Consider the following 27,903-nt stretch of genomic DNA (forward strand, 5'->3'; position numbering starts at 1 on the left):
ACAATACATTTATTTATATTTATATATATCGAAACGTGTGTGTAGTAAAAAAAACAACAACAACATTGATTGGTATTTCTTAATTTCACTTTCCGATGTGCAAAAATCTGGACACCCTGTTGTTGGGAGCAGATAACAACATAAGCACATAAGCCATTTCCCCACTATTTGGCGCCACCTAGTGTTCATTCTTGCGATTTGCTAGCAGAGACCTTTTAGAGGGGTGTGTTTATTGCACAGGGTTTGTGTGTGTGAGCGTGTAAGAGAGAGAGAATTTATTACAGTGCACTGTTGTTTGCTGAATTGTGTGTGTGTTTGTGTATGCGTGCGTGAATGTGAGTGCGCGCGCAAGCGCGTGACGTAAGGTTTATGGCAGTGTAAGAATGTGTTTTAGTGTTCTTCTAAAGCGCATTTTATTGTCATGTGAGTGCTTATGCAACTGTGTGCGCCTTGTATCTTGTCTTCCTCTTTACTAAATCACACCAAAATTCGCCACGTACCAACAGATGTGTGTTTTAGCTCTTAAATATTAATAAAACCTCCTAAATTTTGTATTGAGTAAAGCCCACATACTGCAACCGCAGATAACAGGAAAGACAGGGAGGGGTTTTCGGCCCGGTGGCAGTGAAACGTAAAAGAATGTAGAGGCTGTAAATTCTCCTAGCTGTTCTTGCTCCTCTTTGAAGTGTCTGCGTTTGGGGGAGATTTGTGGCACACACACACACACACACACACACACACAGAGAGAAGAAAAAAACCTGAAGCCTGAAGGGTTATATTCCTTCGTTTCTGCTCTTTTGCTTCTTGTAATCTATCCAGAATATCAGCATTTGACCGCTCCAAGGTTATTACACTCAATAGGGAATGGAGTGCGTCGAGGCCTAAATGCAAGCCGACCTGTGAGTGCGCTGGCAAAAACCTACATCCTTCGCCAGTTTTAAAGTCGTGTTGACCTTTTTATTTCTTTGGCGTTCTCTCTTAGGGAAGTAAATACTCCAAGCAATAAGTGTTTATTTGGACGGGTATAGAGGGCATAGTAATAGGAAAGAGAGAGAGGGGAGAGGAAAAAGTGAGAGGGAGGAGGGAGTGCTTGGAGATTGTATGATATCCTGTTTAATGTTCGAAAAAATGAATTTGTGATGTGGTTTGTCTCTCAGTCTTTATGCATGTTTAACTCTGCTGTTTGCGCCTTAAGTATTATCATTTGCAAGCAATTCTAGTCACAAAACGGAGTTTCCATAATGCTAAAAGTTTTCAATCTCCTTTTATTTGGATTCGGCATATTTTACTTTAATGGTTTGTGCTAATTCTGCCATTCAGTACCGACGCAGATAATTACAAAAATCGTAAACATAAATATACATTATAACATGATATAACCGTAATTATTGTTGATGAAAACAGTAGGGTATATTTTTGATGATTATCCATCCACAAACTACGAAATCCCTTGTTATGGGTGACTGGCAAAGCTTCTTAAAATCAATAACGCGTTTATCCCTATAATATTAAAGAAATATGACATGGACTTATAAACACAATTATATAAACACACTTTAATCTTTTATTTTTTAGACAAAACGTGTTTGAAATATGATTTAAACACACCAAAACTGCCTTTTGTATATTGCATAACTAACAGCTTTGTCGATTAACAAAGCCTACATGAAGACGCACGGATTTCAATGCAGCTAAATCCATGTTCGTGATGTAAAATAGCTTTCTTGAATTAACATTGTGTTAACACATTAAGGCAGGAGTTTGTTGATTACCCCTAACTTAAGACAGTCAAATCCACACACATTTGTTAATGAAACTTTATTTGCCAGATATATTGCTATACATACATTTCAACCACAAAGCATGTAAAGAAGTAATTAAACCAAACTAAAAAAAGGTACCGGTATTTTGTTGAAATGTTGAACAGTTACATAAAGCATATTATTGTGTCGAATATACAAACTTAAAAAACTGAAATCAATTTATGCACGTGCGGCATATATTAGGAATGCAGCAAAGACAACCATAAGCATTATTAATGTAAAAACACATCTTACACACGGACATACTGAGTTTGTAGAACTGAACTCTTACTTTTTAAAATTTGTAATACAAAGCAAATATCTGACACCATCCCAAATTGCATTTGTGAGCTCTTATACATTTACTTATCAAACTTTTTACACAGTAGCTAATAAATTATTTACAAACAAAACATTAAAATTGTAAAATCAACAAAAATTAAACCCTACACAAAAGTTTTATTGGTCTACATATGCAACGCTTTAACAGAACAGACTTCAAAAAAATAACACACACACATGTATTAATGCACATTTGACATACTCACATACACTCCACGCTCGGGGGAACGTACAGAATGTCTATACAGAATTTACGTGTCACTCCATGTCCAAATGGACCTGAAATTGGTCACTTTTTCTCCTCATGACCAAATAAGAGACTTTTACAGATTTATTCAGGAAATCATAAAATCTGTTAGTCCACTGTAATCCACTGTTGTTGGCGTCTGTGTTTCTTCGATGAGGGTAAAAATGCATGTAAAAAGAGAAGAATAATGAAGTTAACAATTGGAGAAAGACACTCCAGGCCTGTATTTTGAGTTACGCTCAAAAAAACTAGCACAAACTCAGGAGGCATTGTTTAAGAATTTACAGAACGTGTGATCGCAGTTATTGTTCATTAATAATTAACAAACACCGACCGGGCTCTTCTTCCCCTTTCTCATTTTTACAATTGAAAACACAATAGACGCTTTCCGTTGACAGAAAACTGCAATGCGAAGGGAAACGCAACATCCTAGTCAGAGGAAACCGAAATGAAAGTAAAATGCACGCAACCCTCCGTGCACCACCTTTAAAAATATCCACTTGTTGTGCCACAAATGGTTTATTGGTCGTATAGCGACAGGACACCCGGCAACCATAACTGTACTTTTGGTTAATGAAAAACACACGCGCTCGGCCAGTGCAGCGCAACGTCGACAAAAAGCTACAACACAGCTGAATTATTTGCTGGCTGTCTTAAACCATTAATTTTTGTAAAGGAGGAAACATCTTGGACGAAATTCTGTGTGGAGGTTTTAGTTTTATTTGTATAAAATTTATTTAACAACACTATACAGAAATTCTTTCTTAACAAATTGTGGGAGACATTTGGATTGTTATGTAGTCATTCGCAACTAAAAACCTGATATTATAAATATTTATAATTAACGTTATCACTCATTTTTATTATATATTTGTAATAAACAGCTAAACATGTATTTGCTTTTGTTAAATAGCTTCGCTCAGGCTAATTTACTTTGCACAGTTTATATATAGGCTTTGGTTTTCTTTAACACGTCGTTTACCATTTATAAATCACTATTAAATTACAGTGTTGAAAAAGCGCTGAAGCCGCAATCATCAATATGATCATCATATCTATTGTGACTTACTAGTGTGATAAGGCCTATAAATTACCTATTTGAAATACAAATAATGAAAGATGAATAATTATCTAATACTGTACGGAATAATGTATGCTAGGAAAATCGGCGACTCCGGGGCTTGTATGTTGACACGCTACTCTCCAATGGTATGATAGGATCAAAGCAGACTGTATGCGGTGGCACAAAGTGTCGATGTATTCAATTTAGCGTTTTAAAATTCCTATGTGATTCGTATTGTGCAATCTCATTGGAAGGAACGGGAAGGGAGAACGGATTAAAAAAAGCTAGCTCTCTGCTCTGGGGTCCCCCGGCGCGTGCAATCACAGCCCCCCTCGAGGGTGCTATTTTGCAGGCACGTCCGCTTGCTATTGGTCAGTGGCTGGTCAGATGGTACGGTTTCCCTCTGTCCCGCACTGGCACATAGCCACCCAGAACACCCCCCCACCCCCCAACTCAAACCCAATCTCCGATAAACTACTAATAGCTAAACCACTTGGACTATAAAACACAACAAATCATAAACCAAGCAAAAGAGCCGTACCCTCCCAATGAGTTCCTATTTTGTAAACTCAACTTTCCCAGTGACTCTGCCCGGAGGACAGGAGTCTTTCTTGGGACAGATACCGTTATATTCCTCCGGATACACAGACCCTTTACGACACTATCCCGGTGCTGCTTATGGAGGTTCCAGTGTCCAAGAGAAGGCGTACCCATCCTCCTTTTACCAACAAGCGAACGGCGCTTACAGCAGGGCAACCGCCGCTGGTCCATGCGATTATGCGACAGCAAGCTTTTACAGGGAAAAGGACCCTGCCTGCGCCCTCGCCAGCATAGAGGAGCACTCGTTCGTTCTCAGTCAGGATCATCGCAAGACAGACTGCACGGGCTCGACGGGGAAAAGCATCTACCCTGAGGCCGACGAACAGAAGCCGTCAGCGCCGGTTTACCCTTGGATGCAACGGATGAACTCATGTAACGGTAAGTTAATGTTATCTTTTTTGCCTTTCATTTTTAATACGTAGCTAGTGCGTACTATACGTAGCCTAACTTACCGCTTCACTGTAAAATGCCGGAAGCCCATACAGTGCAAATGCGCATTCTCTCTACCGTAGTCATACTGAAAGCAAAGCCACTCCTGTAAAGTTCTGTGAAATCTCATATGTACAGTACTTGTTTTTGAGGGAGGACGTTTAGAAATATGTTCGCCGCAAGGCTCATATCATTTAAATCACCGAATAAGCTTCTCTAATTATAAACAGAAGAGCTGCTGCACCACCGCATGTCTTACTACAAAAATGACCATTGTTTTTGTTTTGACACATCTGTTGCTGTTTGTGTCTTCTTGTTATAAGAAAAATAGACAGTACGTGGTAGTATAGAAAATATGAATTATATTCTGAAAGACTACGCAATAGTTTATGAAACAGTGCCAACAACAGAAGCTGAATGTTTTGTCGATTATCTATAACAAGATATCATTTGCTAGCCCTGCCGGTTGACAGTAACGTGTTTTATAACAAAAATAAACCAAAAACCAGCAGCGTGAACAGACATCTGTGTACACGTACACGTTTCAGTCACAAACAAAACTTTGACAAGTGCTCAAACTAGTAGGCGCATGGCGTCTATGTTCAGATTCTAAGTTTGATATGGATCATATAAATAGACCTGTATCTTTTGTTTATATCTGTCACGAAAATAAGTAGAATAACATTTCCTCAGCTTTTCCCTCATCTCAAAATAATAGTTTAAGACTTCCCAATTTAAGTACATTGAAGTCTAAACCTGTGTGACCTATTTAATGTAAAAATTATTACAAATTTTCTCAAGAAACACGAATGAGTGTGTTAAAAATGTAATATAGCAAAAATGTGCAATGTTGAAGGGTGTATTTAGATGCATACCTATCGCACTGAATAGAGTTTCTTGACATTATGTCACCCTCGAGCTGTTTTCTCCGGACGCATTTATCATTGTAATAAACACGCTCACGGTGTTAATGTTTGACTATTCTCTTTTATCTCATGGACAGGGACCTTCGGTAACGCTGGTCGAAGGGGTCGCCAGACGTACACTCGCTACCAGACGTTAGAATTGGAGAAAGAGTTCCACTTTAACAGGTATCTGACCCGAAGACGCCGCATTGAGATTGCGCACGCACTGTGCCTGACTGAACGTCAGATAAAGATATGGTTCCAAAACCGGCGAATGAAATGGAAAAAGGAGAACAAACTGATCAACTGTTCACAAACCAGTGGAGAAGAGGAGGAGGAGAAGAGGACAGAATGAAATTTTAAATCATAAAATACTCCAAAAGAAAACTATGGCATAGAGGGCACCAGACTCTCTTATAACACAAATGAAGACTTTCCATCATGTTAGCAACTGTAGCATTCCTGGTAACTCATTGTAATTTCTTTTGTGATTCTTTTTTTTTTACATGTCGTTTAACATGTGGTTTTGTGCGCTCTTACTCTGACTTTAGATTTGCTCTTATGACTGAAATGTCCATGTGGAACGAAGCTATTTGAAATTTGTGTCATATTCGTGTTTATATTTAAGCTGTGTAAGAATAAAAAATTCAATTGTACGGAAAATGTTTTATCTTCTATTTTTTGCAAACTAAACTTTCAGACACTTGGACATAATTTATTGAGTCTGGGGGAAAAGGTGTGGAAGTAGCTAGTTTCAAAAGGAACGTAAAAGAAAGTAGTCTGCAACAGTACACACTTTACTTATATTAATGTGCACTGTATTACATTTCATATTTAATACGTGCGGATTTTTTCTATTAAAGACTTGAATAAATATAAAGCAACTATTTCGCCTTCATGACATGTTAGCTGATGACGGTGAAAATGTTAAATTATTGGTCCTCATTGCGGTGTAACGCCTGTATACTTTCATACATTTTTGTCAAGAAAACTAGCTTAAACAAATTAAGTGATCTAATGACCCGTAAATGATGCAAGGAGAAATAAGTCGACGTAAAATAAGTCTGTATATTGACAGCGCTGTAAAACTGCACTTCTAAACTAGTGCGACACTGCGGATAATATTTTTAAGTGCTTATATTTGTTTGTACGATGTTTTATTTTAGATAGACTTTTAGTGATTTCATTAAACAAATAAAATGAACAAAAACTCGTTGGTTAGGAATTTGGTTTCGCTTTTTGCACTATTAAGAGGCTGAACATTGACAACTTGGTTCCAAAATACTTCCAACAAAGTGTAAGGTGAGAAGGTTCAGCAGATTTTAATAGATAACCAAAAGAGAAAGCTGACCTGTCGGCGCTGGTCACTCACCCTGAGACATAGAGCCTGGAGGGTTATAAGCGATAATAACCCAAATATCTCAGGTAGAGTTTGCTAATTGCGTCAACAAAATGCAAACCAGAATCAGACATAGCTTATAGAATTATATTTAAAGGCCTAGATAAAAGCCAGATACACAAGTTATTCTTCTACGCAGAAACGAGTTTACGTTTACACGTTTTCAACGTTTACAGAGCCTCACGCTTCTTCGAAGGCTACAAATGGTGGTAAACCTGCTAGTCCTTTTGTGCATTTCCAGATTTTAAATATTGCTAAAATATCAATGCAATATTTGGGTCAATGTATTTCAAGTGTACTTTTCTGCATTTAACAAAACCAACAGTGTATATAGGTTTTTGTTATGATTTACACCATGCATATAACACGAAGCAGCAATTGGCACTTTGTCAACAAACCATATATCTTTTTGGAACATAAATCATGATCTCACATTCCTTATATCCAGTGTCTGACCAGAAACTCATCTTTGGAACTTTGGAAATCACACCGCTTTTTACGTTGAAGAAATATATTTGCGGTAGCACCAATGATAAGATATAGGCTACTGACATTTAGGTAAATATGTTTTAATTCCCCCGATTTACAATTGAATTGATTTAGTGTTAAGTCCTTTAATTTATATTATAGGTAGAGAAATTTAAATTCGTACCAAAGTAGACTTAAGTTTTTACATCATCACAACAGTTGATATTCTAAAGCCTAACATTTAATATATTCTCTACGTGTTTCGAGTACGATTATTTTATTTCCTTTTATCAGAATCATGTGACAGTTAAACATTAGATTATATTTTCATATCAAGCATGCATTATAAAGTATGTGGGATGTTGTATGTGTAAATGGTCAATAGGTACTCTAAACGTTATTAACGTTATTGCAAAAATGCAAACAAAAGAATTTTTATTTACGCTTAAAAGAAAGTAAAGTGGCATTCAGCGCAGAATATATCTTGTGAGAGTGCAACGAATTTCATTCCCAGTAGGTGACGCTGTCCGCTTACTTCCAGCAAATCCCTGCAATGGGAGGAACACGTTGACTCAAGTCTAACGACTCCCCGTCTCGTCATCATTTGTAACCATAGAGCATGAATTACCTCTTGAAGTCATCAGTGAGAATTTACGACTGGTCAACAAAAGCACGTGATTCTCAAACGCACCCCCACCCCCATATTTGGCCGCATACATAGCAAAAACGAAGTACAGTGCATTGCTATAATTCATTAATACATCATAAATCGTGAAGCACAGCGTTATAACGACCAAGATCTACAAATCAAGCCCTCTAAAACAACCTAAATGAGCTCTTACTTTGTAAACTCGTTCTCAGGGCGCTACCCAAATGGCCCTGACTATCAGTTACTAAATTATGGAACTAGCAGCAGCGCTATGAACGCTTCGTACAGGGACTCCGGCACCATGCATTCAGGCTCTTACGGCTACAACTACAATGGAATGGACCTAAGCGTCAATCGTTCAACCAGCACTGGCCACTTTGGGGCGGTTGGGGACAACTCCCGGGTCTTCCAGTCTCCAGCTCCGGAGACGCGATTCCGGCAGCCATCAAGCTGCTCGCTCGCGTCTCCGGAGCCGCTGCCTTGTTCCAACAGCGAAAGCCTTGGACCCAAAGGCTCTTCGCCCCCTTCCGACCAAAGCACCACCACTGCGGGTAATAATCTCAACAGCAACACACATTTTACAGAAATCGACGAGGCCAGTGCTTCATCGGAGACCGAGGAGGCGTCTCACAGAGCGAACAACTCTGCACCCCGGACACAACAGAAGCAAGAGACCACGGCAACCTCCACTACCTCGGCGACGTCCGATGGCCAAGCTCCCCAAATATTCCCTTGGATGAGGAAACTACATATTAGCCATGGTACATACGTATTATGTTTATGTCTTATTTCTTTGTTAGCAAATGCGTACTGGTTTAATGTTAGTGTGGCGTCAGTAACAGCCTTTATTTTAAATATTCGTGAAAATGCCATAAATCTATCAAGTGTGGAGCCTCGCAAACTGTAGAGAAGAGAATGGGAGCGGGGTGGAAGAGAGGGCAGCGAGGCAGGAAGGTTTCCAAGTTGTTGTTTCTGTGAAAAGTTCAGCTTTATGATGTGTGGGAATGTGATTAGTGTTTGAGAACCGGTAATAAAATGGAAAAAACAACAACATGGGAAGAAGCCGAGGTTGTGGGTTGTATAAACAAGCCGCGGAAAAGGTAACGTTTATGAATAATTATTACGTTTGTTAAATGCTGCTTTATTTCTGTAAAGTTTTGAGGTTTTAACTAACGAAGGAAAAACAAACGCCTTGAGCCTAAAGTGAGGCGCTGTGCACTGTACCATTTGGTGATTTCCCTGTACACATTTAGGTGTAAAACGTGCCACTCATGAGTATCTGTAGGAAAAAGTTGTTGGAAACTGTTGTTGAAATAATGTACAGGCCGATTATTGCTAATGTTTGTTCCCCTTTGCGTTTTGTCCACATTATTCAGATATGACTGGACCAGACGGCAAAAGGGCCCGAACTGCATATACCCGCTATCAGACGCTAGAGCTGGAAAAAGAGTTCCATTTCAATAGATACCTCACCCGAAGAAGGAGGATAGAGATAGCCCACGCTCTATGCCTCTCAGAGCGTCAAATTAAGATATGGTTCCAAAACCGGCGGATGAAATGGAAAAAGGACAATAAACTGAAGAGCATGAGTCTGGCTACCGCAGGTAGCGCTTTCCAACCATAGTTGTATCCCAAGACCTGCTACGTGGTGTGCAAAAAATTACGCGGAAAATGAGATGAAAAAGAGATCTCAAAACATTACCTACAGAGTACTGTACATCGCGGCACCTTTCGGCATGTTATGGATGTTTTAGGCATTTTAAAATTCTACTGTGGTACTGCTATAATGAAACAAAAATTAGTGTTCATATGTTGTTCTTTTATGGTGACTTTAATTTTGGCAAGTAAATAAAACTGAAGGGAAAGAAGCTATCAATATAACGCTTGTTGTTCTTGTTACAAATATTGTTTATGTGTCAAGTGCTATGTTAATGCTTTCTTGAGAGTTAGCATGTGAGCTCTTAAATGTTATAACTTATTTACCTATACACGTGTATAACTACCTTTTGAGTTTACAGCTTAGAAACGCATCTGCCCTTGTATGAAGTGAAGCTCTAGTTTAGAGGTGACTGCAGTAAATTTAGCAGAAGCCTATGTTTCATGGTCCTCTGTTTAATCAATGTCTAAATAATCACAATCGATTTGTCATGTGTTCACAATCTTCTATTATTATTATTATTTTTTTTTTGAAAAAAAAAAAATAATTAAATGGTGTAAATAGACCTCGCTAGATTCTTGTACTCGTTCATACGTGTGTATAGTTGTATTCCAAATATATAATTGTATATTACTGGATCATGTTTATGTTCCAAAAAAGGTTGTATATATTGAACATTTTTATTGTGATCAGTTGGCTATTTGTAGTGGGCAGAATAAACGGCAATGTGGAAAAAAGTCATGTCAATCTGCCTGTTAGCATTTTGCCAAAATGCTTTTTGTATTTGTTTGTAGTTTAACTTGGAGTAAAAAATAAAGTTCCTCATATTCAAATCTTCTACTTTTCTTGACTATTCTTCTAACACATTCCAGACATCTAATTATTGTCAGTGATTGACAGTTATCGATTACACACTCAAATATTCTCTGAAACTCTAAATTCTGAAAGGTCTTATATGTGACAGAAATATTTTGGCACAATGCAGATCTGTGACGTTTTATATTGACAGTTCATACTCAAAACGCTATAGCGATCTTACTATTAAGAGAAAACGCACATTAAAATTTTTACCTTAAACCTGGCGTGTACAGAATATGGTTAAAAAATACAGTTAATTATACGAAACATACACATTTTCCAGATTGTTTATATAATCTACAAACGCTCTTATTTCTGCGTCCTAGTAAACAAACACTGAACCTTTAAACTTACCATGCGTGCCAAACTGTTCTCTACCTCTAAGTTTTGAGAGCCGAGTGGAGGTCCCCGCAGTGTACCAACGGTCACTTGCCTTCTGTATTTTTGCTTTTCCTATTGCCCAAACTACACAAAAAGTAGCTATGACATTTACATGTCAAACGGATGAGCGTTTTATCTTGAAGTTAGATCGTAAAAATCGCCCAGGCCACAGACAGATACCCCTTACTGGCTCTCAAAAGTCACGTGGGGTCCATAAAGTTAGTTTTATGGTTTTGGGGAGTTGACAATGTACTATATATTTCACATTCTAGAATGCAAGTGACGGTTTAACTGCTTCGAGGGGATTCTAAAGGGTCAGTTGTGAGAGAAAGAACGTACCAGTAGGCCACTACAGTGCCAGTGTCTAGTCAGTGAATGTCTCTCCGGTTCTACCCATTTGAAAGCGGAAATATGGATACTGAACCGTGTACACTCAAAGTAAGTTCATTTTAAGTCTGCATTGGATGGTGATTTGATCTGGGAAGATGTGGGCAGGAAAGGAGGGGTATGTCTTAAGTAGAAGTGTCAATCATTTTGTTTCTCTGACGACAAAAAGAGGCATTAGAACTGTCTTATGCTAAGACCTTATCGCAATGTGTAGGTTAGTTAATACATTAGCATATTAACATTGGCTTTCTCGATTGTCATTTTCAAAATATCGGTAAATATGTTTTTGTGCTTTTTTTGCCATGAAAAAGTTTTTTTTAAATAGTTCTAGGAAGTATGGCATACACTCTGACGGTCTTCCACACTTAACGTGCATATATATATATATATATATATATATATATATATATATATATATATATATATATATATATATATATATATATATATATATGTGTGTGTGTGTGTGTGTGTGTGTGTGTGTGTGTGTGTGTGTGTGTGTGTGTGTGGACGTATGGATGTGGACGTATGGATGCGTGCGCGTGTAAAGTATTTACATTTTAACGTTTCTTTTAATTTTTTTTAAATTCTCCTTAACTTTTATCCCGAAAACTCTTGACGTGAAAATTTATTTCGTTAAAAACACATTAGAGCAAATCATATTTAAGAAAATTTGAAGACCATCTCCATGGACTTCACTCTCTTTCACACATACAAGAGACACACACAGGGACAACAATATGACAATATACCTCCCCTAAGGTTCTACAAGAAAAGCTTTGTTCCTTCCACGCCCCCGTATTTTTCAGGGAGGAAGTGCGTAGAGAACACATAGCTGTACTTTTTTTTAAACGAGAAACTGGAGCAAAGTATTTTGATACACCTTGATACCACAGTCGTCACAATATTACACTTTTTTATCCTATATATTTAAATGCTATATTTTAATAGTTCTATTTGACCACTTTTGTTGCCTCAAATCAGCTCAGAGTTCAACCTAAGTGTATTGTTTAGAGTCTGTTTCATTGTTACACTCATAGCAGTGCGAATGACCTTTTGCTTATGTGTTGCTGCGTGTTGCTGCAGCAGAGAAACTAAGACTGTACTTCTAAAAAACATTTGACTTGTAAATCATACCAAAGATGTTCAGAGTGTAGCGGGAGCTAAATCATTTACTCGGAATCTGACTGAAAGTATAATTACCAAAACTTTAATAATGGTTTCAAAACACAATTCTAATTTTCCAACATGTACTTAAGCATTTAATTATCTTTTTTGTGGATATTGACAATCTATTTATCAATGTATTAAGTACAAATAAAAACAATTTTAGCTCCCCACAAACGTCCATGTGCTATTTCATTATAAACAAAACTGAAGAAAAAAACATACTAGATGTGAATGTGACATCATCTGTTGGACATTGATTTTCTGCACTCACTTTAAACTATTTTCAAAAGCTCAGCCTTGATTAGAAAACATTTAGCAAATTGTATGTTTTATGTGCATACGAATAACGTTAGTGCTTATTTTGCTAATCGAAAAATTGTTTGTTCTTGCCCGCTCCTCTAAACATCAACATTACCTAGACAATAATAAATGTTAAGCTTTCAGAGTGTTTTACAACCTACTTCAAATGAGTGTTACAGATTTTATAGCCCTCCATTTGGCATTGCTGTGTGTGAGAAAGAGAGGAGGGAGAGAGCGCGCGACCTCAAGAGAGAGTAGCGTTTGTGTCTATGAGTATGTGTCCGAGCAACAGAGTTAGGAAGTTTCAGGCCGTAAACAGGAAGGCGAAATTGTGGTCGTGAGCATGAGTCGAGGGCTACCGTTTCATTTTTCACCAGCTTCCTTTTTGATGATATGAGTGGGGAGGGCTCCGGCCTGCAAGCAAAACAAATAAATATATTAAATTAAATTACTAATAAAAATCACTCAGAAAGCCAAACATCAGTACTTCCACAATAATCAAGTACTTATATACAGTGCAAATATAACAATGCAAAGAGAGGAAAATCCATATCCCTTGAGTGTTTATATGCGCTGTGGGTAACTAAGGTGACTGGGCGTTAATTCAAGGTGTGTTTGTGCGTCAGAGAAATATTTGCAGGGTGTGTGTGATACGTTTTCACACAAACTCGGGGGATCAAAGACTACAGTTTATGAAAACGGTTTTAAAGGTTAGCCCAAAGACACATACGACTAGTTGCAGGATTTTCCAGCATTCCCTGCAATTGAGCATCTGGTACTAAAAATCAATTTCTGAGTTCTTTAGGTTTCAACCATGTAGACGCAGCAATTTTAAACGTTTAAATAGCAATTTTGAGACTAATGCTTTTTGCATATTGATAGGAGCAATCTGCGAGCATATCTCATCCATAATGCATAGGGACAGGATCATCCAAGGGTCAGCAGACGGGAGCTGCTGCGAAGGCGCAAGCGCGAAACAATACAACTAGTCCATAAAGCAAAATTATGCGATGTTTGTCCTAAAAAGGTTTTCTGACTGAGAATGTTATAGAGCATTATTTTCTTTTTAGCTACAACATAAATTCTATCTATAATTACCAAAACCAAAGCAACAAACAAAACATCCTACATTTATGTGTAAGGGTGAAAAGGCTGGCAGTTAAAACAACCAAGAGTTAAATTCGCATCGCCCGCACATCATGCCTAAACCACGATCGGATTATTCATATAGCCTGGTTTAACTTACTTAAATAGAAAATAGAAAAGTAAGCTAAGCTAATTTCAAGTGAAAACTGCAAATATTTTTATGAATATAAATAACTGCTTAATTAGAAAACATTGATAACGTACAGTGTTTATTAATTTACGCCAGCCGTTACAATGAGAAAACATATTTTTGTCGAAACTTTAAGACATGCAAATTTACATTTGCAATAACTTAACAACAAAGTTATTACAATCATAAAACAGGATTAAGAGCAACAGTGAAATACTTCTGTGTTAGCGATTGGGAATCACAATTAACATTTTGCATTAAAATTTAAGGCATAATTTTGCTATACACATTGTCAGATGATTTATATATAATTGTATTTATTGTTGTCAAAATTAATCTATCAGACGTTTTTTTTCTTTCAAGTAATTCTATTAGCAGTTTGTCCTAAATACAAATACATTCAGGCTGTTTTCTCCTCCCTACTTCGTTTGACGTTTTCCCCCCTCAGATGTAACTCTCCTCAGTCGCCAGCAGAGCCCGCTTTAGACCAAGATCATGATGATTGAGGTTGCTTAGTTTTTGCTGGACGCCGTGTTTGCACAAAAGAATTAGCTCTAGAATATGTTATTTTAATTGAGAACACAATACTATCCTAAATTCCACCATATATACGTTGTAGTACTGTCCCCTGTGATGTAAACCACCCTCAAAGGATACAAAATGTGCCTGTGGACATTACATAATGAGATAACATAGTTCAATGCATTTGTAGGCAATAAGACAGCATCAAGATATGGCTTAGGTAAAATAGAGGCTCGTTTCCCCTCTCTGTGTCCCTAGTTTAATCCAGAGTAGCGTGGAGGTGAGCCGTAGTCTCGTTAGAAGTGGCGCGAGATTTGGCGGGGTTAAAAGGTTTAGGGGTCAAAAGTTTACGTAGTGCGTGACTCGGTCGTTGGCTGTCGACTCGCTGCGCTTGACCAATCGCTGGATGTCAATGGCAAAGTGGGAGAAAGAGAGAGAGGCGGAGTGAAGGTTTTAAACTGTCTCTTTTGAAAAGATTAGAAAAATGACAGAAAGAGCAGTACTGACTTTGCAACAAAGCACGTTGCTGAAAGGGTGTGTAGTGGAGAAAAAAAAACTATTGATTCAGGAGGGCATCTGCGAAAAGGCCTGGTGTTGCACTGTTGGTTTAAAAATAGTTCGTTTAATTCTGCGTTTTATTGCATTTACTGCTTATACTTTTGTGAGGCGGGCTATGAATGTTACATATAAAGCAAGTGAAAGGCAAATATAACCAAACGTTTGATCAGTGTTCTATAGAAATGTGATTCCGGTCGTTGTAAGTCATAGTAAAATCATGGCAGCTATCATGACAGTTACCTGGTAAAACTAAAGTCTGTTGCTTTTATTAATTTTATTGTGCTGTTTTCTACAGAAATGCTACACTATTTAATTGTTTATTTTGTATGCTACTTTATTACTATCTCTGTGTTGTTGGTCTAGGATTGTGTAAACCTATACATTTGTCTCAACAAAATAGCCAATGCAGCTGCAAAAATATACAACTGCAACCGCATAAATAAATAAAAACAAAGAAAATAAAGAAATTGAAATCCATAGCAAGGTGAGAATAAGAAAACTTTGTCATATATTCATATATATATATATTCATAAATATATATATATATATATATATATATATATATATATATATATATATATATATATATATATATATATATATATATATACACACACACACACACACACACACACACACACACACACACACACACACACACACACACACAAACACACACACACACACACAAATATATATACATACAGTTGAAGTCAGAATTATTAGCCCCCCTTTAATTTTTTTCACTTTCTTTTTAAATATTTCCCAAATTATGTTTAACAGAGCAAGGACATTTTTACAGATTGTCTGATAATATATATATTTTTTTTCTGGAAAAAGTTTTATTTGTTTTATTTCGGCTAGAATAAAAGCAGTTTTTAATTTTTAAATATCATTTTAAGGACAAAATTATTAGCCACTTTAAACAATTTTTTGATAGTCTACAGAACAAACCATCGATATGCAATGACTTGCCTAATTATATTAACCTGCCAAGCTAACCTAACCTAGTTAAGCCTTTAAATGTACCTTTAAGCAGTATAGAAGTGTATTGAAAAATATATTGTCAAATATTATTTACTGTCATTATGGCAAAGATCAAATAAATCAGTTATTAGGGATGAGTTACTAAAATTGTTATAATTATATATATAATATATTATAATTAAAATGTGTTGAAAAAATCTCTCCATTAAACAGAAATTGGAGAAAAAAAATAAACAGGGGGCCTAATTTTTCAGGGAGGCTAATAATTCTGATCTTAACTGTATGTGTGTATGTGTGTGTGTGTGTATAAATAAAAGTCTGATAGTTATATTATAAATCAAGTTTAATGCTGCCAGTCTCTTTTTTCAAAATTTAATTATTGCACATTTTGTTTGTTAATCTGTTGGTCACATTTACCACGTTCGAAACGGAAGACCACCTGCGGCATTTTGTTTGCTTGTTTAAAATGTCGACAATTTGCTGTTCCTATACCCACTAGTCGAATAAACAAAAGAAAATTTGCCCAAGAAGCACATTTCCCTTTCTTGGATATCTCAGATTTAGTGCTATCGTGCTACACCCCATCATGTAATATCTCTTAAAGTGATATTTTAATGTCGTAATAGAAAATAAACGAAATAATTTACATGATCAATAAAATTATACGAATTGAAAACAAAATCACCTGACATTCCTTTTTATCTTAAATGTTTGGAAATGGTTAATGTTGAAAACACCGAGAAAGCGGGAAACTAATAATTTGGTCATGGAAATTAATTTATTGGCACAAACATTTGGACTAATGGTGGTTAGTTGGGATGACGCGATGCTAAACGACTTGGTATACTGAGAAACAACGTACCTAAGTGGTGAATAATTATATTAGAAAACTCGTCCCATTTGGAGTTCAGCTAGAGTTCACCGAATTAATTTCCATTCCATTCTAACATGTGCTGTTGCTTGGCAGTGTTGTACCCAGCAACGTTTTATGGGTTTTCGACTTGAACGAAAAAATTGGCTACATATTTGTATAGCCTGGTTTTATTATTATAATTATTATTATTATAATTATTATTATTTTATTATTATTGTTACCTATTAATCAATGGTATAACCGTTGCGGTTGCGCATATATATATATATATATATATATATATATATATATATATATATATATATATATATATATATATATATATATATATATTTCTTTTTTTACGTTATAAATTTATGGCTGTGAAAAATGCCGGGTTATTTCAATTCAATGCTGGATGTAATAGTCGCAAACCCAACCCCTGGGTTAATTAAAAAAATTAAATGAATAAGAACAAATTTTACCCAAATGCTTGGATGAGTCCATATTTTATCCAATTTGGATTTAAACAACCCAGCATTTCTTAAACATATTTATCTGTATAAACTTACAAAAACATCTTAATTTCTATTCTTGAACGGGTTTTGGTAAAGTTTTTTATCGAGGTAGTATTTTACGCTACGCGTCGAGTAAATTCACTTCAGAAGAAATTATTACAAAAAATATTTGTCTATTTTATTTAACAAACAATTAACGAACTGCGCCGATGCAAAACGACATGTTTAAAAGAGTACACAAGCAGCCGTTTCATAGTTTGGATTTTTAGATGCACGCTGCTCATCTTTAGTGTTCTGAATACAACCAGGGAAAAAGAACTGCTCAATGGCTGAACTGATTTGTGGGTTATAAAGCCTTTTTGAATGACCCCCTTCTCGAGCCATTTTTCTTCAAAGTAATGACCTGGGTACAATTCAATATGAGCCAGCAAACTATGCATGCATTACTATAGAACTTTAGAGTGGGAGAGACCCAGAGTAGGGGTGAACCGGAGGTCAGTGCGTCTAACAAATATTAAAATGTACTGGGACTCGTGACACGCCTCGCTGTTTAACAAAGACTGCCAAAGTGCGAGATTAATATGAAAACTTGAGAGTCCACAACAAAATGCCTTGTATCGCCCAATGGTATTGTAGAGCTCACAGCGGCTTGAGGCTAACGTGCATTTTATTTTTAGTTGTTTTGGGACAGAGAAGGCTGCGTTATATGGGGAAAGCCCCCTCTTCTAGCCAGCAAGATAACAGAAACAGAAAACAGAAAATACGGCGCGATGACTCCTGCGGTCGAAGCTGGTGGCTCAGTGTTTTTCCTTATTATTTCTTTTTATGAGCTCTTGTGTCGGCTGAAGATTTTCTTGGATGTCCTAATGTCCGCCTATCTGTTATCGTCGCGTGATGTTAAAGAGGAGTACCAGGGGACCCACGGCAATGAGAGGGAGTTGAACACACAAAGGTATCACGGCGAGGTCACGGGCTAAACCTGTGGCTTTGGAGAAAGGAGTGAGGGGGGGTTCAGACGGAGGGACTCGCAGGAACGGTTGAAACGCAAAGAAAGGCTTTGGAGCGACGACAATCACCTACAAAGACCGCGTACCGCAAATGAGACGAGATATGGGCGAGAGAATACAGAAATGCGAGGTGCAACGCACAGAGTAAAAAAGTAAGTAAAGAAAAAGGCGCTTCATTTGCATATCGCCGTGCTCTCTTCTTGCAGGTGTTTGCTTGGGCGGACCACGTGCTCGCGCACACTGTGGCGAGAGTACGGGTCCCCCCTCCTATCATAACGGAGTTATGACTTTGAATTCGAGCCCCAAGGAGTTGCACTGTTGCGTGTGTGGGTTTTATATGGTGAATGTTTACCTTGGCTATAGTCTCTGAACCGCGGCTTTCAATGCCTGTCGGTGTACACATTAACCCCATAATGAGGCAGATGGCTCGAGGTCCCTATGGCTTTTACAAGGAGAAGGCTTACGGAGGTGAAGGCGAGGTCGGGGACTTCAGGGGGTTAAAGGGTTAGATTGGACACCAAGGCTCAACTTTCTCCTATTCTGTTAAAAAGTTTTGCTCCGCTAAAATGTGAAATAAGGTGTATAGTTTTGAAGTAAGGCTAAAAAATCTAATCGTTAAACTATTAGCCGTTCTATGTTTAACTGTTTCAGAGCAAGAGATCTGGAAAGAATGATACCAAGCAACAATCAAAATGAATGAGAAAAAAGAATAAGGCAAGCTGGAAAAAAAAGAAAATGGCAAAGGCCTGTTTGAAAAATTGCTAGAGCTTTGACTGCCAAACGCTAGGGGTGCTACAGATTTCTTTGATATAAGAAATTATATGCACATCACATTTAAACTGCTCAATGAAAAAAATACGTTAAATAATCTTTCGATAGTATCAATTATTATTTTGATTCTAACATTACAAGAATTATTACATAAGCTTTATCTTTCTTTTGAAAGTTTATCTTGCATTATTTTTTCCGCCTTCTTTGTCCTTAAACCGCAGCAGAACAAAGGCTGAAAACCTTTGCATTCACATACATATATGTGTGCGTATATGTATGTGTGTGTGTGTATATATATATATATATATATATATATATATATATATATATATATATATATATATATATATATATATATATATATATATATGCACACGCACATAAAATAATTATTTTCTACGTACGTACTTTGAAAAAAGAAAAAGGCAAAAACTGGCAATGTTTGTTTAATCATTTCTATGTTTGTGTGCTTTTCGATAAATTATGATTTTTTTAGGGTACTTATATGATAAACTATTAATTATATATAATTTAGCATGAAACAATTTCGTTGGATAAAATAATAATTTTACACAGGTTATAATTATTTACTATTCACTGATACAGTCGTTTTGTTCAGCAATGCAATGCAAAAGCAAACGCTGTTTTTCCGTCATTTATGTTGGTTGGTTGACGTGATGTTGCCTACTGCCCCAATAAATTAGATGAGGTCAACTGTTTTAAAGAGCAAGTAAACTGTTGTATCGAAATGTTAATCCGTTTTCTTGTTTTTTATTATTAACCTAATGTAAAAATTAAAAACGAAATCTTACCTTTTATGCACATCAAAAAATAATCCTAAAAGTATCGGTGCAATCCCAAAACAACGAGTAACGATGCATCATAAGATCTTTATTTCAGAGCGCTTTTCATGAAATGTTAGACCGAGTGTTTGGTGAGAGAAACGGTTCTTTAAGGAGTCATAAAATGTGTGCTTGGTGTTAGGGGGTTAAGAACTGTTGGTATTGTTCTACGTGCATATTTTATTGTTTTATACTCTCTCACCTCACTATTTATTCGCCGTTTGACTGGTGTTTGCCGGTGGCAAACAGAGCTGACCCGCCATAAAACCCACATGTTTTATTCCAGTAGCTCCAGCATTCTTTTGACCTTTACTAAAATCTGTCGCGGTCACATTTACTTTCTGGCACGTGTTCATTTGACTACATTATACAGTCAGTATTGTCTATCGTATATATTACTATCTCTATATCTCTCCGGTTGTAATTATGTTTTATAATTTTCAAGCATAAAATTATTTTTTATTCAGATTTTAAAATAGAGCACACGATTGATTTGGTTAAAAATTAGAGTAGGTGTGCGCTTTGATTATATATATATATATATATATATATATATATATATATATATATATATATATATATATATATATATATTAAATATATATATATATATAAACCGTGTAAAATATTTAGACGTCTTTCTGATTGTAGGAAAATTATGTTTCAGAGCCACAAGGAAGAAAATTTCGATTTTCCTCTGTTCAGTTGAGTTTAGTTGTTATCTTGAGTAAAATGAAGAAAAAAGAATCTCCAGTGTTTACTACAAACTATTAGAAAAGTTTATAAAGGAAGCACCGATCCATTAAGTGGTGAGACAGATTGCTGATATCCTTGGAGGCAGACTGTTCCAGGTGCAACAACTTGACAATGGGAAGGCGCTGTCAAGGTGAGCTGGCTTTCTCAATACCTGTCAAGAAGAAACCTGTCATCTATATATACCCTGTAGATCCGGATTTGTGTAAACAGACGCACAGTCACAAATTCGTATCTAGGGGAGTATGTAGTTGATGTATAGGCTACATTCAACTTCAACGGGCAAAGATGACGACATTTTAACATTTGGTTTGTTATTGTAATTAATACCACGACTGAACGTTTGGTGCACGAACGAAAGTTATTTTTGTAACTAGTACATTCTTTTCAGTTGTTGTGTAAATATGAAGAACGTTTACGATGTCTTGCGTATTTTGTAAGACTTTTAATATTAAAAAATGACAAAAATGACTTTGTAGAGATTTGTAGAGGTCTGCATTGTTTAGTGATTGTTTGACTATCTTGGTTTAAACATTATCAGTGAGCAAGGAGAAATATTTGTTGCTGGTGATAATAGGGGACTGAGCACATAAATTACTATTCATTGTGAGTAGATTTGGCGTACAGGACAAACGCGCCGTTTGGAGAGAAATGACTGCAGACTATGTTTAAATGCAGAAGGTCTCCTTTGTGATTTAGGAGGCTTTGTAACCTGAATTAGTTGATGAATTTTCTATCGATCTTAAACAAGCCTAGATTCATCTCTGACACGCAGCTCACGCCACGACCATTCTCTCACCATTATTAGCGAGTGCATTTAAGAGCCTGGCCAACGCGAACTCCTTGCATCACTTTCCCTTGATACCGCTTTTCATGAACACTGGTCTAAATTTTGCAGCATTTTAGTTCGCTAAATCTTAACAGATCTTTATAGAGGTAAAGTCAATGTTCTCAATCTGCAGATGAACTGAGAGGGAATGGGGGCGTGACTTTCTATGGAGCTGGTAGAATCCAGCATGCCTTTTCGCTTTGTCCGGCGTGTTATTGTTTTGATTTTACCACTATCTCATCAAAGGCACGGTAATGTATGAAAAGTATGGCATTTTTCGCTGTTCCGAAATGCAAGTAGACGAGCACGGTCTAAACTGACTAATCCCATTTCCTTATCCGGGAATCGCGAAGATCCACGCCATTGGCTGACGATGTCACATGGACCCTTAACTTTGTTCACTTGACAGAAAGTAGGAGGGTTCTACGAAACAGGAAAACGAGTAAAGGGATACATATAAATTTTAGTATATTTTGTGTGCAATTCAAAGAAATTAATGGCCATGAGTTCCTATTTGATCAACTCCAACTATGTGGACCCTAAGTTTCCACCCTGCGAGGAATATTCCCAGAGCGACTACCTACCCAGTCACTCTCCGGACTACTACAGCGCCCAGAGGCAAGACCCCTCGTTCCAGCATGAGTCGATCTACCACCAGCGGTCGGGCTGCGCCGACCCACCCTACTCATCGTGCCAGGGTCCGGGGCAGCCTGCCGCGGTTATCTCTCCGCGAGGTCACGTTCTACCCACAACCGCACTCTCGACCCCTCTCCCTGAACCAAGCCATCATTGCGACTCGGTAACTCCAAGCCCTCCGCCAGCCTGCGGTCAGACTCCCACTAGCCAAAACACTTCAACGGTCAGCTCAAGAAAAGATCCCGTGGTATACCCCTGGATGAAAAAAGTCCACGTAAACATCGGTAAGTGCAGCTGAACTTCTTTTACTAGTGTGTTTCCGTGCACCGACAGCTCGGCCACTTTAGAGAGCCTAATGTCCGGCGTTAAATCTATTGCTCCTCTTATGAAGTTGCCCTTGGTCGAGATTTACGACCGTCTGTTTGCAGGGCAATATAATTACACCCTCCATAAATTTTTATTGCACTCCTTCTTTAAGCTCTTTCGGGGTCTATGCAACTTTCTCGTTCTAATTTCTTCCCGAGAAGAGTTTTATGAGTTATCATGTAATCCATAAGTTAAGTTTTATGTTTCAGTAATTTGATTTTAAGTGACTGGACGGGTTAATGTGTTGGCTACTTTATACTTCCACTTTACAATTGTTAGTAAAAAAAGTGCTGGTAAAGAAGTTTTATGGAGAGGTAAAATATTCACAGTTATGAGGAAGACAATAAAAGACTAATGGTAATACAAACAATCGCACTCTTTTATGAACTATTATTATACCATAATTAGCGCATGTACTAGCTGCCATGGTGTGCGTAAAAAAGGGGGCACATGTAATGTTTGCAAAATCATTAGTCGTTCGTAACCAGACATGCTGTTTCTCGTAGTATACATGCTGATCATGTATTTTTTTTAGAATTTCTTATGGAACGTGTAACATTAAATCAGCACACATTGTCCCGATCCCAAATGTTATCCTAAATAGACAATGACCTTTTTTGTTTACCATTTTGCATAATCTAATCTTTTAACAGTCGCGTATTTACTTGCAAATACATGCAGATCGTTTTCTTAATGTTCTTAAAAATATATAATACTTTATTATTGTAGCGTGTGCATCTAATTTGAATTTAAGAATATCTAGCTTCTTCAATGTGTGGGGCTGTGTGTGTGTGGGTATATGTGTGTGTCTGTTTGTGTTATACGTTCTGTAACGTGTCGCTTTTTCTATCCCAACAGTGAGCCCGAACTATTCAGGGGGTGAACCAAAGCGCTCGCGCACAGCGTACACGAGGCAGCAAGTCCTGGAATTGGAGAAAGAGTTCCATTACAACCGCTATCTGACCCGCAGAAGAAGGGTGGAAATCGCCCATACACTATGCCTATCTGAACGACAAATTAAGATTTGGTTTCAGAACCGGCGCATGAAGTGGAAGAAGGACCATAAGCTTCCGAACACCAAAATACGCAGTAACTCTGCAAGCACTAATTCAAGCGGCTGCCCGACATTGTGCAGCAATCAGAGCCGAGCAAGCGGACCTCCGCCAAGTCTATAGCCCTCCACTGATGACCAAGCACGTACAATTATAAAAGAAACATTTTCTGGAGTGTAGAACGTGGATTTTACCCGCGTTGTGTCTCCCTACTCTCCCCTGCACATTAGAAACAGGGATAAAGTACGAGCAAGATGTGTGGGAAAGGGCAAAGTAATGTTCATCTCTTTTAAACACTAAAATGGGTGAAGGCTTGAACACAAATGCCACTACAGATGGGCTTGCCTTCCTAGTCTGGTTCCCATTTTATCCCGCACGCCTCTCCTGCTAACTCGCCCCTTCCATAAGCACAGAAGGCGGCAGATAGTTTTCAGATTTGGTGAAGATGGATCCGCGTTTCATCTTTAATCACGCCAAACTCGGCCCCATTTGTCATGTTTACTCTGTGGTACAAGGGATGAACCGTAGGCCTGCCCATTACCTCGACGTCTAGCGTTGTGCTTAATAAATGAGTCGCTCTGTTTTGTCAAGAAGCCTTTTGTAACTCCTTTTATTCCCATGGCTTAAAAATAACTAGCCGAATGTTTTTCAACTGATATGAAGTTTTGTATTTTGTAGCAATTAGGTTTATTTGCTATTTGCATTTGGAATGCAATGCCAATGGGACTGAGGATTGTTGTGCGTGTGGTCCATTTGTCCCTCATCATAAATACAGGGACTTGTTTAACTCGCCTGTTTAGCGCATTTCAGTTTAGGAACAAATATCACTAATAGTTGTCATAAAGATGGAATATAATTAAAAGGTTCAATGAAGCTGGACGGCTAGATATGCATAACCAAAACCGGTACAACGCAAAGCATTTTAATGAGAGCACTGCTAAGTACTATTTGAATTACCTCAATTGTATTTTCTGTCTTGTTTTATGAAGTGATACGTTTTAAGTTCTTTTGACTAAATGACACATATCTGTAATAGCTAATCTCTGCGTTTGTTTGTAAGTTGAAATGAAATTTAAGTTAAGAGTGACCAGGGTTGTATAGAGATAAAGAGCGTATATTGCATGAACAAATACACAATATTTTTTCCTTTATTCTTTATTATGTTCATACCACCCTCATTTTATTTTATGATACATAGAGATACGCACATACCATATTTTTTCCTTCTCTTATTTTTAATTTTAGAATTTTTACATTCCAAAGATCCGTTCTCTCACCCATGAATTGTAAATTTCCCCTTACATGTTTGTATTTTGTCTTCTTTCTGCTTTCTGCTTGTACCTATCACTGTTTACCTTTGTTACGTGTAAATAGCTCTAGAAATTTAATAAATGGCGGAAAAGTATGATCTTTCTACATGTGTCCTGTCTTTTTGTGCTTTTAAAATTATTTATTTTCATGGTATCTTTCGCATATGGATCTCATTGTCCACTGTGTTTTGATACAAAAAAAAAAAAAAACATTTAATTGGATTTGGGTTGCCATTTCGCATTTTCGCTAGACTTGTAGCTCTCGCTCGTCTTGAAGATCACTGCCTTTCTCTCTGGTGATTTATATCGCTGCATTGCGAGTAATCCTGGTACATTACGCCTTGTAATCTTATTCTAAATCACAAAACCCTTTCTTTCTGTCTCGCCTCTTCTTAATTTAACGGTGCACAAACCCTCTGTTCAACGACGCCGTGAATGCGCCTAAAATATGGATCCATAGTAGAAAAAAGCTGAAGTTAAATAGTTTCTCGGCTCGTGGGCTTTTAATGCTTTAATGAGTGTAATTCTTGCACAACAGTTTCGGGACTGTTTGCCAGCGCAAGCTGTGTGTTTTTTATATTACAAAGGAGCGGGTCGGTGCCATAGCTCAAACCCTGACAACCAAATAGATAATCAAGAAGACAAATGGCTTCTTTTGGAAGGCGCAGCCCTTGTATTAATTTTCATTTTCTTTTCTCAGAGCAGGTATTGAAAATATAGAGCCGGAGAAAATAACATTCCGTTTGCTGGCTTGAACTTTACACAAAAGTATGGCCTTAAATTGGTCTTCTAGCATTCCGTGGCACAGAGAAGATTTTCTATTACATGCTTGTTGATATCAGTGAGGCTTTTCGCCAAGCAACCCGCTAAAGCCATTTGTCTGCCACCCTACCCACCAGCTTTATTTATTAAATGCTGTCTGGACATAACGTCAAACACTTCAATAACTTGAAAAAAGAAGCAGAAGAAGAAAAAAACAGTCAGCTCAAACATTTCAGGAACAGCCTACAATTATAATTGGTGAACAAATTAAAATTAGGCTACAATTTTGCCACTTTTTTAGAGCTATGCAGTGGTATGGATGTTTAGCACAGCTAAATAACATTTATATACACATACACTTATTTGTGATTGAGGCAAAATCTTACTACAAAGATTTAAAATTTTAAGACGCGTCTATTCAAAAATGCAGGCTTTTCCACAACTTAAATGAATGCATGTGCGTGTGGCATCTGTATAAAGCTTGGAATTCTATTGTTGTCACTTTTATTATATGTATATATACTTTTTCCCCAAAACCTTTTAGCGACGTTGATTTGAATAGGAGTGAACAGATTTCTTTTGAGGGCCTCAAAAGTTCACCGCCATTATTTGCAGACAGATGCCTTAAGAAAAATGTGAGAATTATACAGAAAAATCATTAATCACCTCTTCTCTTTAAACAAGTCTTCTCTCCTATTGTCATTCGGCAGCACAACTGCTCGGACCTTCTGTTTGGAGGGGAGTGAAATCTTGAAGGGCACTTGAAGACAACCCCCCTCCCTTTTCTACCATCTTCTATTCACCAAGTCATGCCACAAGAAAACTTTTTTGGCGAGGGATGTCCCATGAAGAATCTCTTGAAAATGTTAGCGCGAGTGAGAATCTTCACAGGACCAGAGATGGCAGCGTTTAAGGTACAGTACTTTTGTTTTATTTGCAGCACTTTAATTATTTTATGGCCTTCTCGCAGTTGGGTGGCATAGGCACATTTGTCCTGTTGTGGCACGGATGGTTTTATGGCTGCTTTGACAAAAAGGTAGCTTTTGGGAACCGGCTGTCGTTTGTTTGTGATAGCTTTTAGGTGTGTGCTATCACAGCTAAAGTGGCAGCATGTTTTCTTTACTTTGAGATGTTGGAAAAAAATGCAAGTGTCTGTTTGTCCGGTCCTCTGCGCGTGAACGCGCATGTGTCTTCTATCAACCCAGTGAATATGCATGAGTTGCAATGGGTCATATATACACGTGAGCAAGATTTGCAGTGTATAAGATAAAATATACAAGATTAAGTATTTCAGCTTTGCAAATATGATATTTTGCCATAATGTTTAAATGCACTTTATTTCTTTTGCATTTCATATTGTTATTGCTTGTGTGTTTATGCGTTTCCACAACCCAGAGCGCCTTTTTAATTCCACCAGAGAGCTTGTGTGCCACACAGGTGCAAAGTGGTCAGTATCGAGAATAAATTGTTCGATGCTCTGTTGGTCAGACAGAAATGAAAGGTACCAATGAAAATGCCTCGAGAGCAACTATTTGCCTAAAACAAACGACTTGTAGCAAATTACTTCAATTGCATGTTGTGTGCTTAGATGAGCACGAATGCTCCGATACACGCTCACCGCCATTTAACCTCTGCAAATCAATCTTTTGTGCGTACTGGAGAAAAGGCCAGTGGTTCTGGTTTACAGCTTTCGCCTCCCTCTGTGGACCTGTGTGGCATGAAGCGTGGCAAAAAAGACAAAAATATAGAAACCGATATTGAGGAAAGCTGAGGGATGACAGAAAAAAATCAATTCTTGTAGCAGGCAATCAGGATGGCAGCAATGGGTTCAACTAGAGGACACGTTTTTCTGACCGATTAGGTCTGTTGCGAAGTCTCAGACTGACCCTTCTGAAACCCTTGACCCGGCGCGGACAGGACAGCGCTATGTGCTACATGGCCGACAAAGCCCTAGGGCGAGTTTGTCATAACAGCGCGGCCAGGGCACTGTAACCCGAGGGCACCGTGCTATCTCTTCTCTCAGACAGTCTAGTAAACTACTGGGGCCCTTAAAACAACAGCAGTCGTGGCCTTGCAAAGACCCATCCTTAAACCTCTCCCCCAACTTTGGGTTTGAGCCACATGAGAAGGGCCCGAATAGTCACCATGCGTGTCAAGAGCTGCAGTATTCACAGGGTGCGATTACTTTACTATTTCCTTTATA

General features: G+C 37.6%; 4 protein-coding genes and 1 non-coding gene across 8 annotated transcripts in view; all 5 read left to right on the forward strand.

The window, feature by feature from the left end:
* hoxb3a (homeobox B3a) overlaps nucleotides 1-27,903 on the forward strand; it is a 51,334-nt gene that overhangs the window by 1,668 nt on the left and 21,763 nt on the right. The window contains exons 1-2 of one of the 4 annotated variants that reach the window (XM_005171554.4): nucleotides 11,082-11,238; nucleotides 26,411-26,614. The exons of 1 other annotated variant lie outside the window; for it this stretch is intronic. The gene's annotated coding sequence lies outside the window, so the exon portion shown is untranslated. 4 annotated transcript variants of the gene reach the window in all.
* hoxb6a (homeobox B6a) lies at nucleotides 4,003-5,743 on the forward strand. The gene is given in 2 exon segments (NM_131119.1): nucleotides 4,003-4,432; nucleotides 5,487-5,743. Coding segments are annotated over 2 exon segments (687 nt in total).
* On the forward strand, nucleotides 7,999-10,394 carry hoxb5a (homeobox B5a). Its single transcript, NM_131101.2, is given in 2 exon segments — nucleotides 7,999-8,665; nucleotides 9,281-10,394. Coding segments are annotated over 2 exon segments (828 nt in total). The 5' UTR covers nucleotides 7,999-8,085; the 3' UTR covers nucleotides 9,529-10,394.
* mir10c (microRNA 10c) lies at nucleotides 20,914-21,008 on the forward strand. The gene has a single exon (NR_030001.1). It is a non-coding gene; the product is annotated as a microRNA 10c (primary transcript).
* On the forward strand, nucleotides 21,993-25,026 carry hoxb4a (homeobox B4a). Its single transcript, NM_131118.2, has 2 exons — nucleotides 21,993-22,494; nucleotides 23,435-25,026. Exons 1-2 carry the CDS (start codon nucleotides 22,071-22,073, stop codon nucleotides 23,749-23,751), a joined length of 741 nt encoding a protein of 246 aa, NP_571193.1. The 5' UTR covers nucleotides 21,993-22,070; the 3' UTR covers nucleotides 23,752-25,026.

The sequence above is a fragment of the Danio rerio genome, chromosome 3 (assembly GCF_049306965.1).
Source record: "Danio rerio strain Tuebingen ecotype United States chromosome 3, GRCz12tu, whole genome shotgun sequence".
NCBI classification, from domain to species: Eukaryota; Metazoa; Chordata; class Actinopteri; order Cypriniformes; family Danionidae; genus Danio; species Danio rerio.